An 18,391-nucleotide genomic window follows, 5' to 3' on the forward strand; every position below is an offset into this window, starting at 1 on the left:
AAATACCTAACGATGGCAGAAATAAGAAGGACATAAAGTACAAACTAGCAAAATCAACGAAGGCCTTTCTTAAGAAAAGAAATTTGCTCACTTCGAACAGTGATATAGTGGAACCATCCCACCAAAACCCCTTCGACTCGTGGAACCATACCACAGTAACATTGCTCCAAACTGGGCTACAGCCATATGGGACCATACGCCAAGGCGCCTGATGGTATGGGACCTTTTCAGTCTAAAGTCAAATGCCACCTCATCTGGAAAGCAAAAAAAAAAAAAAGTTAATCCATACTGATGGGCGAACAAATGCTCTTTCGACCATGCGAGGATCGACCGCACTTCCCTACGTTCCAAGAATACAACATCCGGCCTTCCAGGGCCATAGCTCGTTTGCGGCATACTATCAACTAAAATACTACAACTGACTTATGGGCACAAGAGAACGGAGGAAACTAGGATGCATTTAACTACGGCAAATGATAGGCAGAAAAACCCTTTTAACACAATTTAGTATCTCTTGTTAAAACACACAATATTATCCGATGTAACCCTGAACAGCAATAAAATTAAATCAAAACTGTACAATGTCGGATGAAAATACTCCGGTCATTTAACAGGTTAAACCGATTTTATACAGATTTTATCGTTCTTTCCTTTTATGACCCGACGATGAATACACCGATATCTTTAAAAACACATTAACTTGAAATATGCCTTAACACAGGAATATCCTTGTAAATGCGTCCGCCTCTGTGGTGTAGTGGTTAGCGTGATTAGCTACCACCCCCGGAGGCCCGGGTTCGATTCCCAGCTCTGTCACGAAAATTTGAAAAGTGGTACGAGGGCTGGAACGGGGTCCACTCAGCCTCGGGAGGTCAACTGAGTAGAGGTGAGTTCGATTCCCACCTCAGCCATCCTGGAAGTGGTTTTCCGTGGTTTCCCACTTCTCCTCCAGGCGGATGCCGGGATGGTACCTAACATAAGGCCACGGCCGCTTCCTTCCCTCTTCCTTGCCTATCCCTTCCAATCTTCCCATCCCTCCACAAGGCCCCTGTTCAGCATAGCGGGTGAGGCCGTCTGGGCGAGGTACCGGTCATTCTCCCCAGTTGTATCCCCGACCCAGAGTCTGAAGCTCCAGGACACTGCCCTTGAGGCGGTAGAGTTGGGATCCCTGCTGTGCCCGAGGGAAAAGCCGACCCTGGAGGGTAAACAGATGATGATGATGAAATGCGACGGTTTATCATCAAACATTTTCTTCACTATTGAAAGAAATGCACTACTTCCGCAAAATCAGAGACAACTTCGAGTGGTCGCCTAATTAATTAACTACACTCCTAATTGACGAATAAAAATAAAACTAGCACTAGTAGACATGACACAACAAACAACAAAATCAAACAGATGTCTGTGCAGAATCGAATCCATGTCGCAATAAACACGAGAACCAAAGCCACGGGGCAGAACCCGCACTCGAATTCTGACATACAACATAAATAATCCTCAAAGAACACATTCAAATAAATATGTACACACACTACAAAACACCATTGGGAAATCATACAAAGTATCAACAATAAAACAAATATGACTGGCTTTATTTCATGGGAAAATAACTTGTGTGTGACGGAAAATCCAGGGTTTGTCCTGGACCTCGAACCGGCGGTCCCCAGAACGCCACCGAAATTTGGTCTCTGGAAATCCCTATCTAAATTATTCGTAAAAATCAACAAACATACTAGTCTGGCGTTCCAGTTACTCATATTCTGCACAGATAAAAAAGAATTAAATATTCGTGAGCGACAAAGTTTCTCCATATTTGTCTGCAGGCTCGAAACATATCTGGGCAGAATTCTCTCTTACAAAAACGGTCGGGCGCACCCTCTCATACATTCTCTGCACATTTACTTCTCTATAAATCATGTCAAGCCGCTGTTCATCTTATCACTGTCACATCCTTTACTTATGGAGGACCCGGGTTCGCAACTAGTCGATCGCACAGAAAAATCAGCCTACGGTTTTCTTAAAATCTGAACGCAAACAAAAATCTTAAATGGACTTGAACGTACCAATTAACTTTATTCTAAATAAAGAAAATATACACTTCTTGACAGGAAAGAAAAACCCTGTCTAAAATGGGAGGACGTATGTTCGAGTCCAGACATGTCATATACCACACAAATTGATACAGCCATCTCTATCTTATTATCGTGCAAATTTACTTTAAAATTAAAGTGCATTGCTGTCCCACGATTAATATACCATTATAGGCATCTTAGATCACCCTACCATCATGCAATTACAAATATAAAGCTAATATTCCAATATAAAGAAAAATATTTCCAATATAAAGGAAAAGATTAACTACGCCGTTTGAAATCTTAAAAACAAATCCACACTTTACCCTCTTGGTCTAAAGTACTCTCAACCTTCGGATATCTAATCTTGAATTCATGTGCATGCTTTGCTCTCGATTAAAAAATTATATGCTTGAAATTTATCTCATATTCCATAATTTCCCTTCCTATCTAGATTAACTTTCTTAATAAATGCAAAAACCACTACAAAGCTGCACCCTAGATTAAAACAAATGCATTTCACCCTTATAATCCTATCCTACATAATTTACATATTTACACGAAATTAACCCCGCATTTACAAGACTACATAATATTTCAAATCAGTGTAGGCCTACTCATCGTCATGTGGTGAGATACATGGCTCGAACCTCGGATAGGCCCCTGGTGTGCGTTTAGACGATCATGGCGCTGACGTGGATCACTGGTTCAAATCCTCTTGCGGTCATCTTGTGCACCTTCATAGTCCTCGGGTCGTATCCACTGGAAAAAGGCTAATGTAAATGACGTTCAATTAAATCCCTTCTTTCACCAACACTGTTTATAAAACTCCAATTACGGTGGATTCTACCTATGATTTCACCGACAAAGTTTATGAATACTTGTTGTGAAATCTATTAACTTACCCCACTCGGTTTATAAAGCCGATACAGCCCCGCGGTCGTCTTTACATCGAAACGATCGTCTGTTAGTTGAATTTTCACGTATTTTCAGTAATCTTGCTTTATATTTAAACTCGAAAATAGTCTTTACTACCGCGTACCGACCGAATACACACTTGCATTTCCACACAAAGAAAGGCTGAGACACCACCGGACCGTGTGTCTGCCTCCAATACTTCACGACAAGTCCTTCCTTTCCCAGCAGGGCGGTCTCTTTATATAATTTCACCCCGACTCGGAGAACGGATCGCGGGCGGTCCCCACCACATTTTGCATATCTCCAATTCTACGAGTCCCCCGACATCGATGCAGTCAAACGTGTAGCTCAGAATTCTAAGTAATTTGGTTTTGCTCGGAAAACAAATCGATCGGCGATTTATCTGTTATTTACAATAAAATACGATGCCTTTTCAGGGATTCCCTGTCCGGAATCTCAGTTCACTGCTAGCGTAGGTACGCTACTGATGCTTATATAATCTTCTTGTGGAGTAAATTTACACACATTGAAATTCTATAATCAATTATAATTTTGGCAGAGGTCTACTATGGTCGACTTGTGTCGGCGCCACGAAGTCTGAAGTGTTGCGCAATGTAATGCAACTTGACTTCGACATGGACAAAGAAGCTCGACAAAGGTCTCCATTTCTTTAACCAATTGCCAATTAATTATATGTATGACCGATACGGTTACAGTAGGATTTAGAAAGATGTTTTGAAGACTTCCATCTGGAGCGTAGCATTGTACGGGAGGGAAATATGAACAGTAACTAATTAAGAAAGAAAGAGAATAGAGGCTTTTGAAATATGGTGTTACAGAAGAATGCTGAGGGTGAGATGGATAGATCGAATTACAAATAAAGAGATTCTGAGTCGAATTGTTGAGGGGAAGATCTATTTGCCTAAATTTGACGAAAAGAAGGGATGGAATGACAGGGCACGTCGTAGACACCTAGGACTTACTCAGTTGACTTTTAAGGGAACTGTAGGCGGTAAGAACGGTAGGGGTATACGAAGGTTTGAATATGACAAGCATATTAGAACAGTCCGACTCGTTGGCTGAATGGTCAGCGTACTGGCCTTCGGTTCAGAGGGTCCCGGGTTCGATTCCCGGCCGGGTCGGGGATTTTAACCTTGATTGGTTAATTCCAATGGCCCGGGGCTGGGTATTTGTGCTGTCCCCAACATCCCTGCAACTCACACACCATACATAACACTACCCTCCACCACAATAACACGCAGTTACCTGCACATGGCAGATGCCGCCCACCCTCATCGGAGGGTCTGCCTTACAAGGGATGCACTCGGCTAGAAATAGCCACACGAAATTATTATTATTATTATTATTATTATTATTATTATTATTATTATTATTATTATTATTATTATTATTATTATTATTATTATATTAGAACAGATGTAGGATGCAGTACTTACGTAGACATGAAAATGTTAGCACAGGATAGGGTAGCATGGAGAACTGGATCAAACCAATGGATGGACTGATGACTCAAACAACAACAACTATGTTGTGCTGTATCTGTCAACTCTTCAGTGGAAATGTTTGCCGGATGTCTTTCATTCCACCACTGGAGTGTATTACCCCCCCACCAATTCTATCACTCTCTCAGTAATTAACTCTTCCACTGGAGTCAACAGAGTAGGTAGAATAATTGGTACAACGTGTTTAAGTTGATCTCTTTTTTGTCACAGATCTGCAGCCATACCTTCCGACCGACAGCATTACATCGCAACGGCGGTACAACCTCAACGAGAAGTCCACGCACCTGGGCAGCCCCAAGTCAATCCTCAGATCCAAGAAGAAGGCCATTGCGAACCAAATCCTCAAGTAAGTCTCAACATAAGTTACGACTAGACCTCGAATTTCTAGGTGATAAAAATGTTATTTTAGGTGCCTAAAATAGGCGCTAAAAATAAAAAATAGGTTCTAAAAATAATATCTTAGACAGCTTCAATTGTATGTATTTTAATAGCCATCAGTTAATTTTGCTAAACTGGTAATAACTCATTAGGGAGAAATATGAAACCAGTTTCACTCACCTCTTTGCTGCAAACATCACAGAATAGAATTTTGAATATCATTTTACCATCCGATGTGAAATGGCGTCGGCGGATGCAGAGTGGGCTTCGACCGACATGTGGCCACGTCTGTTCCATGGTCCGACAGCTCTGCACTCCGACCGACCAACCGAGTAGACGAGGGTTGGCCACGGCTCTACCGTGGTTCTACGCCTCTGCATTCGGGAGATGGGACACGACTCGCCCCAACCGTCGGCTGTCCTGAGAATGGTTTTCCGTTGTTTTCCATTCTCATGCACTAAGGCGAATGCCGGGAGAGTTTCTAGTATAGGCCACGGCCGCTTACCCCCTCACCTTCTCCGAACATATCTCTCGCCGGAGAGATGACATTACCGTCTAGAAGGTCAGCCGTCCCCTTCAGGAACGGAGTGAAAACGTTTTAGTAGAAGTAGTAGTGAGATGGGGAGACTCCTGTAACCACTGTCTAATTAAAGTGAAGATGTTCGACATAATTTAATTCATTTCGTGTGGCTATTTCTAGCCCGGTGCAGCCCTTGTAAGGCCCCTGCGATGAGAGTGGACGGCATCTGCCATGTGTGGGTAACTGCGGAAAAACAATCTTCAGAGCTGCCGACAGTGGGATTCGAACCCACTATCTCCCAAATGCAAGTTCACAGCTGTGTGACCCTAACCGCACGGCCAACTCGCTCGGTTATTTATAATGTAACATATTTTTAGTGGCCATGGGACTTTTCGTCGATTAATAAGCGTGTCAACAAGCGTAAATACAAATGTATTGGTGAGTGGAGAACAATTTGGCGACATTTGATCAGAAGAATGACAGCACACATCTTAAGACACCCAGAACTTGTTCAGCTAATCTTTGAGGGAAGTATAGGTGGTGGACTAAGATATGAATATAACAAATAGATTATAGTATATGTAGGATGTATTAGTTACGTAGAAATGAAAGGGTAATCACAGGATAGGGTGGAATGGAGAGCTGCATCAAACCCATCTATGGACTGATGATGTAAACAAAATCATGTTTACGCAGTCGATAACATACTGTAACGTGAAGGTTGGTAGGTAAATAAAGAGACAAATAGTAACATTAAAGTCTGTAAGTAAGATTTATTAATTACTGCTAATTACTTGGACACTACACAGGCACACCAGACCTTAACTTTCACTATAGAGGTCACACAATTACACCAGTCTTCTCTGTCTGTCTGTCTGTCTGTCTGTCTGTCTGTCTGTCTGTCTGTCTGTCTGTCTGTCTGTCTGTCTGTCTGTCTGTCTGTCTGTCTGTCTGTCTGTCTGTCTGTCTGTCTGTCTGCTCTGCTCTGCTCTCTAACGATTACAAACTTAAAACAACCACACGACAAACACTCTATCACTACTGTCACTTATACTCTAAGGCAATTCCACAGTTATTCTCGCTGTACATTATGAAGTCACTTAGTTCACAGCCCGAGGACAACACAATCTCGCAGTCCTGCATGTCACACACTGTCCGTACACTCACAACAGACTTCATTTACTGTCCGTTAACGACTTCTCTCACGCTGCTCCAGAGACGCACACGTTCTCTCACAGCAGCTGGACCCAGGAGACCACTCCTCGACGACAGACAGGACTGAACGAACACTAATTTCACGGACAGAACAGCACTCGTTGCGCTGCTCTGCTCAGCTGCGCTGAATAACATTCTGGCTGACATACACAGGCCGCCTTCTTGACTCAGACAGAACCCAGACCTAATCGTAAACTCCGCGGGAGTACTCTCACATACAGCTGGCCCAGCGCTCGCACACACACACCGCTCCCTCAACACCAGTAACTCTTGACTGAAATGAACTATAGGGTAATTCCGGGAGAGTTGCCGCACTTTTTATGTCTTTTGTTATATCTCGGTATATTTACTTTAAAAATTGTTGCAAATTCATCGAGCATAATTTGAAAACACGTACATTTGATCAGGGATGAACAAAATATTGGCAATTGAAAGTAAATGGGAGAAAGGAGTGAACAAAGGAATTGTTGCATCTGCGGCGTCTCTCCCTGGATCCCGGTATAGATGCCGACTTTGCTCGGGAGGGATGCCGCGAGTAAAATAATTAATGACAAAATCAAATTTAAGCCAATTTCTTCAACTTTAATATAACCGAACACTAGAACGTACTACAAGACAATTATATCCACATAATATAATCATTCAATGGAAAAAATCTATCTGATAATTTACAACATTAAAATCATATTTTAATTTCGATTTACTATAAATGTGCATGTGCAATGGATTCTTCACTGTGTTATATAAAACTCCACGGCACTTAACACCCTTGAAATGGCTCTGGCCTACACAGCGACCGCTGCTCAGCCCGAAGGCCAACTATCAGGGAGAGATGCCGCACCCTCCTGTTTTCATACCTCAAGGCTATTATGGCCCAAAATTAGCTTACTCTCAACTACAGTTATGTTTCTGACGTCTACTGTACTAAAAACGTCTGATTTAAGCATTTGAAGCCAACTTAATATACAATAAATTAACACACGCAAAAACTTTGTCAGGAGGAAACATGTACTCGCCTCATGATATCGACTATAATTGGCGTAATATACGAGCAAATTTCGTCACACTCGCAGACAGTAGTTCTTCCTTAGAAACTGAAAAACCACACATATTGCCATCTAGCTGTAACGATGGGAACCTTTAGCTACAGTGTATGCGGCATCTCTACCGGGGCGGCATCTGTCCCGGATTTACCTTAACTGAGCTCGTTCGGCGTGCTTTAAATAGGGAGGCCGGTTCTTCCAGATACTTTGCAAAAGGAGAAGTTCCTAGAGTCGTCTCGAATCAGAATGCTCTGGGTTTACTTTCCAGATCTTCCTCTTACAGTCGGGAGATCATCTATGATGTAACGGAGTGGTGGCAGAGGGGCTGTCCTTGCGTGTCTGGCTCGTTCCTCATTGACTGCTGAGCGACTAACGGCGTGGCTCCAACTCAGTGATGTTACCCGCGGCCGGTGTCAGTTGAACTTTCTCCTCCTAAAACCGTATAGTAAAATGGCAGACAGAGTTACAGTACGAATCCCTGTGTCCGAGCGAGCCGAAAGATGTAAAAGAGGTATAGTAAAAGTTGTGTGGTTTGAGAGAAAAGTGGAGAAACTACGTAGCAGCCGGCAACACCACTTGCAATAGTTCACTACTGTACGTAAGCCATAAGGAGGTAAACCAGCCGAACGATGTACTTAGAAACAGAAAGGGAGATGTGACAAACTGGTTTTGTGTGTGTGTGTGTGTGTGTGTGTGTGTGTGTGTGTGTGTGTGTGTGTGTAAATACGGGACACAAACATCAACATATCGGCCTAACTTACCACACACAAACTCAGAGCAACTGTTCGAAGTAATCTTTTTGTACATGTATACAGATTTCGCATCTCTGAATCCAGCTGCAAGGTACTAGAGCCAAGATCATGGTTATTTCGAATATCCTCTGCTGCTAGAAGAATGCGTTCCCAGAGGTCATCCAAAGTATCAATTTTCGTTCTGTATTCTGTTTGTCATATCCACCGAGACATCGTAACGACGATGTTGAAAAGTTTGGGCTGCGAAGACTTGGGAGAAAGGAAACGAGCTGTTCGACTAAGTGGTATGCTCCGAGGTGTCAGTGGAGATATGCGATGGAATAACATTAGTAGACGAGTAATCTGAATGGCGTTTTTTTTTTTAAATGAGGAAAGATCGCATTATGAAGATAAAGTTCGAATTCAATAGGACAAACTGGGGAAAATACTCGTTTAAAGGAAGAGGAGGTAGGGCTTTGAATAATTTACTGAGGGAAATGTTCAATAAAATTCCAAATTATTTAAAATTCCTTAAGAAAAGACTAGATTAACAACAGAAATGGAATCTGCTACCCGGGTGACTGCCCTAAATGCAGATCAGTAGTGACTGAACCGGGCGAGTTCGCCGTGTGCGTAGAGGCGCGCGGCTGTGAGCTCGCATCCGGGAGATAGTGGGTTCGTATCCCACTGCCGGCAGCCCTGAAGATGGTTTTCCGTGGTTTCCCATTTTCACACCAGGCAAATGCTGGGTCTGTACCTTCATTAAGGCCATGGCCGCTTCCTTCCAACTCCTAGGCCTTTCCTATCCCATCGTCGCTGTAAGACCTATCTGTGTCGGTGCGACGTAAAGCCCCTAGCAAAAAAAAAAAGTAGTGATTGACTGATCGAATAAAAGTCCAGTGGATTAAGGTATGGAAATTTCGCAGGCCAGTTAACTAGTCCATGTCGTATTGTCCACTGATCAGGAAATGCCTGATCCAAATCTTCGCACATTACGCAGCTTACATGCGGTGGTGCCCCATCGTGCAAAATACACAAGGTTTTCCGGATTTGAAGCGATACGTCCTCCATTATCTCCGGTAATGTACTTGGGAGGATCTCTCGGTGAGCCACACTGTTTAACCGTGCAGGTAGATGACTGACCAAGTAACCGATCTCCTACAATACCCATCCAGAAAATGAAGTGCTGGAGGTTGCCCTGACGCACAGCGTGAGTATGTTTCACAGCCCACGTGTGAATATTGTGCATATTCTGGACAGCGTGCTAAATGGATTAACTAATGGCAGAAGTGCACGCGCAGTAGACAGCCAGCTGGAGAGGAACACAGCATGCGTTTAATATGGTATGGACGCCTTAGTTTTTCTCGCAGCGTTCTACACACGGTCAATGCGGATACACCGACGACTGTCCGACTCGCTGGCTGAATGGTCAACGTACTGGCCTTCGGTTCAGAGGGTCCCGGGTTCAATTCCGGGCCGAATGGGGTATTTAACCTTAATTGATTAATTCGAATGACCCAGGGGCTGGGTGTGTGTGTGTGGCGTATTCAGCATTAGAAATCACCTAGGTAGGGCCCTCATCTTCATAGACATGCAGGTCGGCTAATAGGCCTTCTACCAGAAAATGACCCGCACCAGGCCTCTCCGGAGGCCATAAGCCACTATATTATATTACCGACGACTCATGGTATACTACGAGTATTGCACCCTAAACCTTCTTCCACCATTGTCAAGATGTCTTCTTCCACGTCTAAAATTACACGGTGCACGGTGTCACACAACCGATATCATGAATACCCTACAGTTCTGGTGGATTCGCTGTTAGGGATTTTTAAACGTTAAATTCACGCAGAACGGTTATTAATTTCGTCTTGTCTCAGCAAATCAGCATGTCAAGGTACTCTAGTGGTTTTAAACCGCTGCCATCGTCCAAACACTTACTACATACAATCTCCCAATGATAATAATTTGCGTGACCCTGCAAACTCAAAACGATACGCATGAAAAAACAGGTACTTTTGTTTTCAATGTTGGCTTTTTTTAACTGCTATTACTTGTAACTATATAATAATCGTATGGCCTCAGCTACCGTGAAGGACACGCAGAGAACCGATAAGGACTATCCCTCGTTACGAGAGCAGAAAAAGAGTGGTTTCAGTAACATAGATTTTTGGGTAATACGCTCTCTGAAAATGAAAACCTACAACCTATTTTCCAGCCAATGAGCGGGTCAGGGATGGAATGAATGAAGACATCTTGCAGCGAGAATAGGAATTGTGCCGGCACTCCTCTGGGGCAATGATTAATGACTGACAGATGAGACGAAATGATAGTAGAGAGTGTTGCTGGAATTAAAGATGAGAGGAAAACCGGAGTACCCGGAGAAAAACCTATCCCGCCTCCGCTTTGTCCAGCACAAGTCTCACATGGAGTTACCGGGATTTGAACCACGGAACCCAGCGGTGAGAGGGTAATACGTTCCCTATATGCAGAAATAAAACTGAGCTTTTTTCATTGCTTTTTTATGCTCTGCAATACGGGGTGTAACAATAGAGTAAAACCAAACTTTCAGAACATATTCCCCACACATAGAAGAAAATATGTATGGACACAAGTAAGGAAACACTTTATTTCTATGTTAGAAATAATTTTATACAACTCTACGCAGCACATTAACACATGAACAGAACGTACAGCTCACCATATGAAATGTTAGTATTTACACATGCATCCCGGATATGGGATTCAATGCGACGGCGGTTTGATGCATATCGTCGCTTCACCGGTAAAACGTTGTATTCCACAAATCTCTTCCAATCGATAATTCTCCTTAAGACTGGTCACGCCTCCCAACCACGTATGGAAATGCAGTCCATCAGAACAAATTTCGTTGTGTTCATTTTCCTATGCCCATGTGTAAAGGAAAATGATCCTTACAGTACCGTACTGTAAGAATGTACGTTTGTATTACGTATTTACGCACTCCTAGTGTAATGCATGTAAGGTTCATTTTCGTTTACTCATTGGCATAGGAAAACGAACACAACGGACATTGTTCTGATGGACTGCGTATCCATATGTGGCTGAGAGGCGTGACCAGTCTTAAGGAGAATAATGGATAGGAAGAGTATTGTGGGATACAACGTTTTACCGGTGAAGTGACGATATATTAATGCTAACGTATAGCTGATAGAGTAAGATAAAATAATAATAATAATAATAATAATAATAATAATAATAATAATAATAATAATAATAATAATAATAATAATAATAAGTTTACCGGCCGAGTTGGCCGTGCGGTTAGGAGCGCTCAGCTGTGAGCTTGCATCCGGTAGATAGTGGGTTCGAATCCCACTGTCAGCAACCTTGAAGACCGTTTTCCGTGGTTTCCCATTGCCACACCAGGAAAATGCTGGGGCTGTACCGTAATTAAGACCACGGACGCTTCCTTCCCACTCCTAGCTCTTTCCTATCCCATCGTCGCCATAAGACCTGTCTGTGTCGGTGCGACGTAAAGCCACTAGCAAAAAAATAATAATAAGTTAGAAAGGGCCTATTATTCCTGTAAAAGCATTTACACCTCCAAGTACCTCTCCAAGAACCTAAACACTACAACTCATTAGTATGACCCTCTGTACTCTACGTTTCTGAGTTCATCTTGATGAATCGAAAGGACCCACCCAGGAAACTAGAAAGAGAGGAAGGACGCATAAGATCAGACACAACAACGAGCTCTACGAACATCAGAAGGACACAGTCATATGTATGAGGGAAAGGAGACTTTCTACGGGCACATGAGCCGCATGAAACCCTGCAGGCTCATCAACAGAATCCACACAGTGACAAGTAGGGGAAAGGCTTCCAAGACCAAGTGGATCACCTCACTAAAATCAGACCTAGAGGAACTAAAGATCCCATTAGAGACCATAGAGAACCGATCTTAGTCCCGACAGGCCATCCTACAGGGAGTCTTCCCACTGTCCCTCATAAGCAACAAGAGTACAGGGACCACACACAGCGAGAAAATTAAAGCGTACTGGGCCAAGAAAAAGCAGAAGACCATAGCTAAGAGTTAAGACAAGCCCCGTGGACCCTAGTAGGCCAAAACGAACCAATATTTTTTTTTCGTTTACGGCCGTCAGAGACCACGTTAGGTAACAGTTACATGTTCCTGGAAGCCTTCTTCACAGTCCAAAACTTTAGCATCCTTTCTCTGGAAGCTTGTATTCTTTCTTCTGTCCACCCACGGTTAAGTTTTGGTTCGTCATGGAATCCCTGGAATTTGTCGATCACTGACCTAAACTTTGTTCGGTTTGAGATGTCTTCTGAATTTAGTCCCAACTGTTTGATATCCTTTCTCACCTCCCTGAATCATTTGTCTAATACTTTAGGTCTGCTGTCTAATATTATGAAAATTATTTTCGTTAGATTCTTCTCATCCATTCTAAATAAATGCCCATATATTTTAAGTCTCCCTTTTCTCGTGGACTCAGTTAGCCTTTCATTATCACGGTAATGTTCTTCCCTTCCTCGCAGCCTATACTGTCCATCCACAATCGTTGGACCCATTATTTTTCGAAGGATTTTTCTTTCAAATTTCTCAGCTTCTCTCCGTCTTGCTTTCCCTGTCATTTGGAGGCATTCACTAGCATACAGACATTCCGTTTTAATCACTGTATTGTAGTGCCTTAGTTTAGCTCATCTGGAGATGGTTTTATTGTAGGCCTATATAGGATATGTACTACGAAAAGCCGCAGCCATCTTCTCCCGTCTGGTGCTGTTTGCTTCTCTTTCATTTGTTTTCAATTGCACTGTTTCACCCAAGTACTTAAAGGTATCAACTCTTTCTATTTTACCGTGTTCTGTCTTCAGGTACCGAGGGGCTATTTTGATGTTTGTTATATATTTAGTTTTTTTTTCAAAATAAATCTGTAGTACTGTTTTTTCTGCTTGTAGTTTTAGTACATTCAGCTGTTCTATTGCTGTGTCAATATTCCTTGATAGCAGCGCAAGGTCATCAGCAAAGGCAAGGCAATTAAGCATGACACCACTTTTTGACCCTCCAATGTATACTTGGTTAAGTAATCCTTTTCTGTCCAGTTCTTTTTCCCATTTCCGGATAATCTTATCCAACACACAGTTGAAAATAATTGGTGACAGTCCATCACCCTGTCTGACTCCTGTTTTCATTTCGAACTGCTTGGAGATCTCTCAACTTAACTTTCGAATGTGTCCCAGAAATCTGCTTAATAATTGCCGTTGTTTTGGCGTCGATTCCAAATTCCACCAATATATTGAATAGCACTTCCCTGTCGGCTGAATAATAATAATAATAATAATAATAATAATAATAATAATTGTACCGGGTGGTACACCTCCACGCCGCTAATTTAAAATGTGCGCCTTTTGAAACTCCTCTGCTGGAGGAGGGCTGAACTTTATCTACGCTATTAATTCTCTACCTTCTCAGAAGATGTCACCACGTGGAAAATTTTGAGTTTTTGAACTGTGTCATTTTTGATGTGGTTTTGTTTCACTTGAAGTAAGAAGTGTGAACTTTCTCTTCTAGAGGACACTACTGAAGATCAATAATAGTGCAACCTAGTGAGGAGTCAAAGAACTATTTTTTTGGAGAAAATTTAATTTCAAGAGTTTGTTCTTTGTTAAATTTCTTTCTGTCATTGTTTAAGTTGGCAATATTTACCCCTTTCTTCCCCCTGTTATGAATGTAACCAATCCCGAATTTCTTTAATTAATTTCTGACCAATCAGGGGTATCTTCCCCCAACTTGAATCTGTTGCGGGGTCCTATCCAATAAAAACGTTGAGGGAGGGTGTTTTCATTCCCCTAACGCCTAGAACCTTCCGCGAGAGGATATAAACTGCTGATTTTAGGGTCTCCGGGCCACTTCTGTTCGATCTTTCAGTGTATTAAGTACATAGCAGGAGGCGGGAAGCGCCTCTTTCTTCGGCAGCGGTCAACAATAAGGTAATGGCCGATTAATAAATTCATTCTTTTCTTGCTCAGCAGTTTAACTTTCGGGGCGGGTGCGAAGCGTTCTACCATGTAACCTTTTCCTAAAATGTAACTACTCTTTTCCTCTATTCTCTTGTAAAGCTACATACTGGGATAGAGAGTGCTAACCCTCTCGAGCTCCCACTCATATTGTTTTGAGGTGAACTTATTTTTCTCAACCTATTCTTCGATAACGTAAAACAAATTGTTCTTTTCTAAGTCACCTCTGTAGTATGGGATTAGCCCTTGCATCAGTGGCCTAAGAGCCAAAGTAGGTCTTAAAATCAAAGTGTATTAGGAGTGCAAGTTCGCCTCCTCTCAAATTGTTTTAGAGGTCATTTAATTAAACCGCTTTTCATTTAATAGACCTCAGTAGATTGGGTATTTTACCCCTGTGTTTATGTCCGTTGAGGACAACTTGAAGGTGGAGTTTGGTGTGGCCTGGGAGAGGCCTAAATTAAAGAGCGAGTGGCTCTTTTGGAAACGGAGTGTTGTGTGCCTCGAGGAGGCTTTACTGTGTAATTTGGAGCAAGTGCTCCAGGGTTTGATTGGGGTCTTCTGCCCCTTTGTTAAAATTTGTATATCGGAAAGTTGGGCTAGTTGCTCAAGAATTGTCAACTCAGGGCTCGAAGCCCAAACTCTGTAACCCCTGTAATTGTACATTTCAAATTGTGTTTCGGCTACTAAGTACCTGTTCTTTGTTATTACTTAATCTTGTTAAATTTTACATTAACTTTGATTCCGTAGTTTGAGACCCATTCACGCCCGCACCTTCTTACACCTCTACCTACCACCAAAACACGGTAACAATAATAATAATAATAATAATAATAATAATAATAATAATAATAATAATAATAATAATAATAATAGGTTCTCCAAATTCACCAACCAATCACTTTACGCAGAGGAAAACTAGCGATAGATTGCTTAGCATTTGCGGATGACCTAGCAAAACTAACCCGAGATTTTTCAACAGCCCAAAATCAAATTGAACTCCTAAAAGAAACTGCGGAAAAAGCCGGCCTTCAGATATCTTTTGAAAAGACAGAATACATGACCTGCTACAAACAGGCACCAAAATTCACAGAAACAATATACTGGATGGCAAAATTAAACGAGTATCATAATTTAAGTACCTTGGTGAAACAATTCAGGAAAATGGACTCGAAATAAACGCCAATGAAATTAGATGTCAAAAGATGGAAACTGCACATCGACTAACTCAAAATATCTATAACTAAAAGTGTATCTCCAAGCATACAAAACTGAGACACTACAATACAGTCATTAAACAAGAATGTCTTTATGGGTCAGACGCGCTAATTTTGACCAGGAAAGCAGACATTGAAAACATTGAGAAAAAGGAACGCAAAATCATAAGAAAAATTCTAGGCCCGAAACTCTTCAACGGACAATACTAACTCAGAGGCAGACAGTAAATCAAACAATGCACAAACATTCCCAGTGATATTAGAAAACGCAGGCTAAGATTCTATGGGCATATTAAAAGAATGCATCCAGACAGAATTGCCAAACAAACAGTCGAATTCTATGAAAAATAGGAAACACAGGCACAATTAAATGGATTGGCGAGATTAAAACCGATTGGAAACAGGAAGGAATTACACTAGTATATGTCCAAAACAGGGTAATCTTAAGATCCAAAATTCATAAACGGCAAGTTGACCAGGAGGAAAGACCAAAAAAGAAGACTGGAACAACCTGGTCTGAAGACAGAAAGGAAGCGCACAGTAAAAGAATGAAAAGATATGTCGCTACAAAGGAAGGCAAATGTACGCCTCTAAGTACTTCGCGTAGTCTTAATGGGCTTATTGGCGTATATTAATAATAATAATAATAATAATAATAATAATAATAATAATAATAATAATAATAATAATAATAATATATCTACCCTTTAGTCCCATTTCTTGATATGTGACTGAGATGAGGTGAAATGAAATTATATGGCATTTGAAATTATTATTATTATTATTATTATTATTATTATTATTATTATTATTATTATTATTATTATTATTATTATTATTATGATTATTATTATTATTATTATTATTATTATTATTATTATTATTATAAACCTTAGCTTTTGCTCGAGAACTATTCACGCTGAAATGATACAATATTTCTATTACAGGGGACCTGGCGGACAGGAAATTCCACGAGAGATCCTGGCCAACATGACATTTTTCGATCGTAAACATAAGGGTGGCACTATCGATGTCTGGTGGCTGTACGACGATGGAGGTGAGTACACTTGTATTGTCGACAGAAGAGTTGGATGCAAAATGATCATTCAAATTGATCATGTTGATATGTAAATTCCTTCCTTCCTTCTTTCCTTCCTTCCTTCCTTCCTTCCTTCCTTCCTTCCTTCCTTCCTTCCTTCTTTCTTTCTTAATTTGCTTACCTTCCGGGGTTGGTTTTTCCCTCGGACTCAGCGACGAATCCCACCTCTACCGCCTCAAGGGCAGTGTCCTGCAGCGTGAGACAGTGGGTCAGGGAAACAACTTGGGAGAATGACCAGTACCTCGCCCAGGCGGCCTCGCCTTCTATGCTGAAGAGGGGCCTTGTTGGGGGGGGGGTATGGGAAGAGTGGAAGGGATAGACAAGGAAGAGAGAAGGAAGCGACCGTGGCCTTAAGTTAGGTACCATCCCGGTATTTGCCTGGAAGAGAAGTGGGAAACCACGGAAAACCACTTCCAGGATGGCTGAGGAGAGAATAGAAACCCCCTCTACTCACATGACCTCCCGAGGCTGAGTGGACCCTGTTCCAGCCCTCGTACCACTTTTCAAATTTCGTGGCAGAGCCGGGAATCGAACCCGTGCCTCCGGGGGTGGCAGCTAATGACATGTAAATTACAGAATATATTTGTATCATTAATTCATTCACCGGTCTAGCTCCTTGGTTGAAAAGCCATCCTTGTGGCCTTCGGTTCAAAAGATCCTGGGCTCAATTCCCGACCGAGTCTGGAATTTTAACCGCGTTTGGATCACATTGTGTTTGCAATAACAAGTAAAATAGCCAAAATAAACATTCAATTAATAGAATTAGAAAATGAATATAAGTAACAAATTAAATTAATATTAAAAATTGATAGTCTATGTATTAAGTTAAATTTTAAATTGAAGGTAAACATAACAAACTTGGTGTCATTTCTTTGGCAGCTGTAGAGATCCAATTTCCCAAAATACTTAAGATATCACAGTAATAAACCGAAAGAGGAGATTACTATGATGTTGTGCCCTCGGTAGTGATGATCGCGGCAACTTCTCTGCTTCAGCTGTATAGCGGGTGTACAGGCGAATATTCGTGGTTGCGTGGAATGAACTTTATCTCCCCACATAATACATCAATTTCCTGCCTACTGAGTCAAATAGCCAAAGCAACGTACTCAGTTGTCAGAAAGTGCCTTCGCTCTCTTACGGACTATCGGTCTTACAATTTGCGGACGTATTCCAGATATGTATCGACAAATAACTCAGAAATTAAGCATTTTCGGACCAATGCTGACATATTTTTTTCTTCTCTGCATACGAAGAGAAGACTGGTACTTGAATGTCGTTCTTGTATTTTTGGTACACTGGTATAAATAGCAGCCGGCCCCGTGGTGTAGGGGAGGCCCGGAGGCCCCGGGTTCGATTCCCGGGCAGGACAGGGATTTTTACCCGCATCTGAGGGTTGGTTCGAGGTCCACTCAGCCTACGCGATTAAAATTGTGAGGAGCTATCTGACGGTGAGATAGCGGTCCCGGTCTAGAACGCCAAGAATAACCGCCGAGAGGATCCGTCGTGCTGACGACACGACACCTCGTAATCTGCAGGCCTTCGGGTTGAGCAGCGGTCGCTTGGTAGGCCATGGCCCTTCGGGGCTGTTGCGCCATGGGATTTGGTTTGGTTGGTATAACTAGTGTTGCGTGGTGTGGATAGTGGTTCGTGGTGTGGATTA

At 42.0% G+C, this 18,391-nt stretch overlaps 1 protein-coding gene across 1 annotated transcript in view; it reads left to right on the plus strand.

Moving 5' to 3' along the window:
* NKCC (sodium potassium chloride cotransporter) overlaps window positions 1-18,391 on the plus strand; it is a 230,853-nt gene that overhangs the window by 191,382 nt on the left and 21,080 nt on the right. The window contains exons 15-16 of the mRNA XM_067138361.2: window positions 4,724-4,859; window positions 16,580-16,689. Coding sequence (XP_066994462.1) covers window positions 4,724-4,859; window positions 16,580-16,689 — 246 coding nt within the window. The remainder of the gene's footprint in view (window positions 1-4,723; window positions 4,860-16,579; window positions 16,690-18,391) is intronic.

This window comes from Anabrus simplex, chromosome 1 (genome assembly GCF_040414725.1).
Source record: "Anabrus simplex isolate iqAnaSimp1 chromosome 1, ASM4041472v1, whole genome shotgun sequence".
Classification (NCBI taxonomy): domain Eukaryota; kingdom Metazoa; phylum Arthropoda; class Insecta; order Orthoptera; family Tettigoniidae; genus Anabrus; species Anabrus simplex.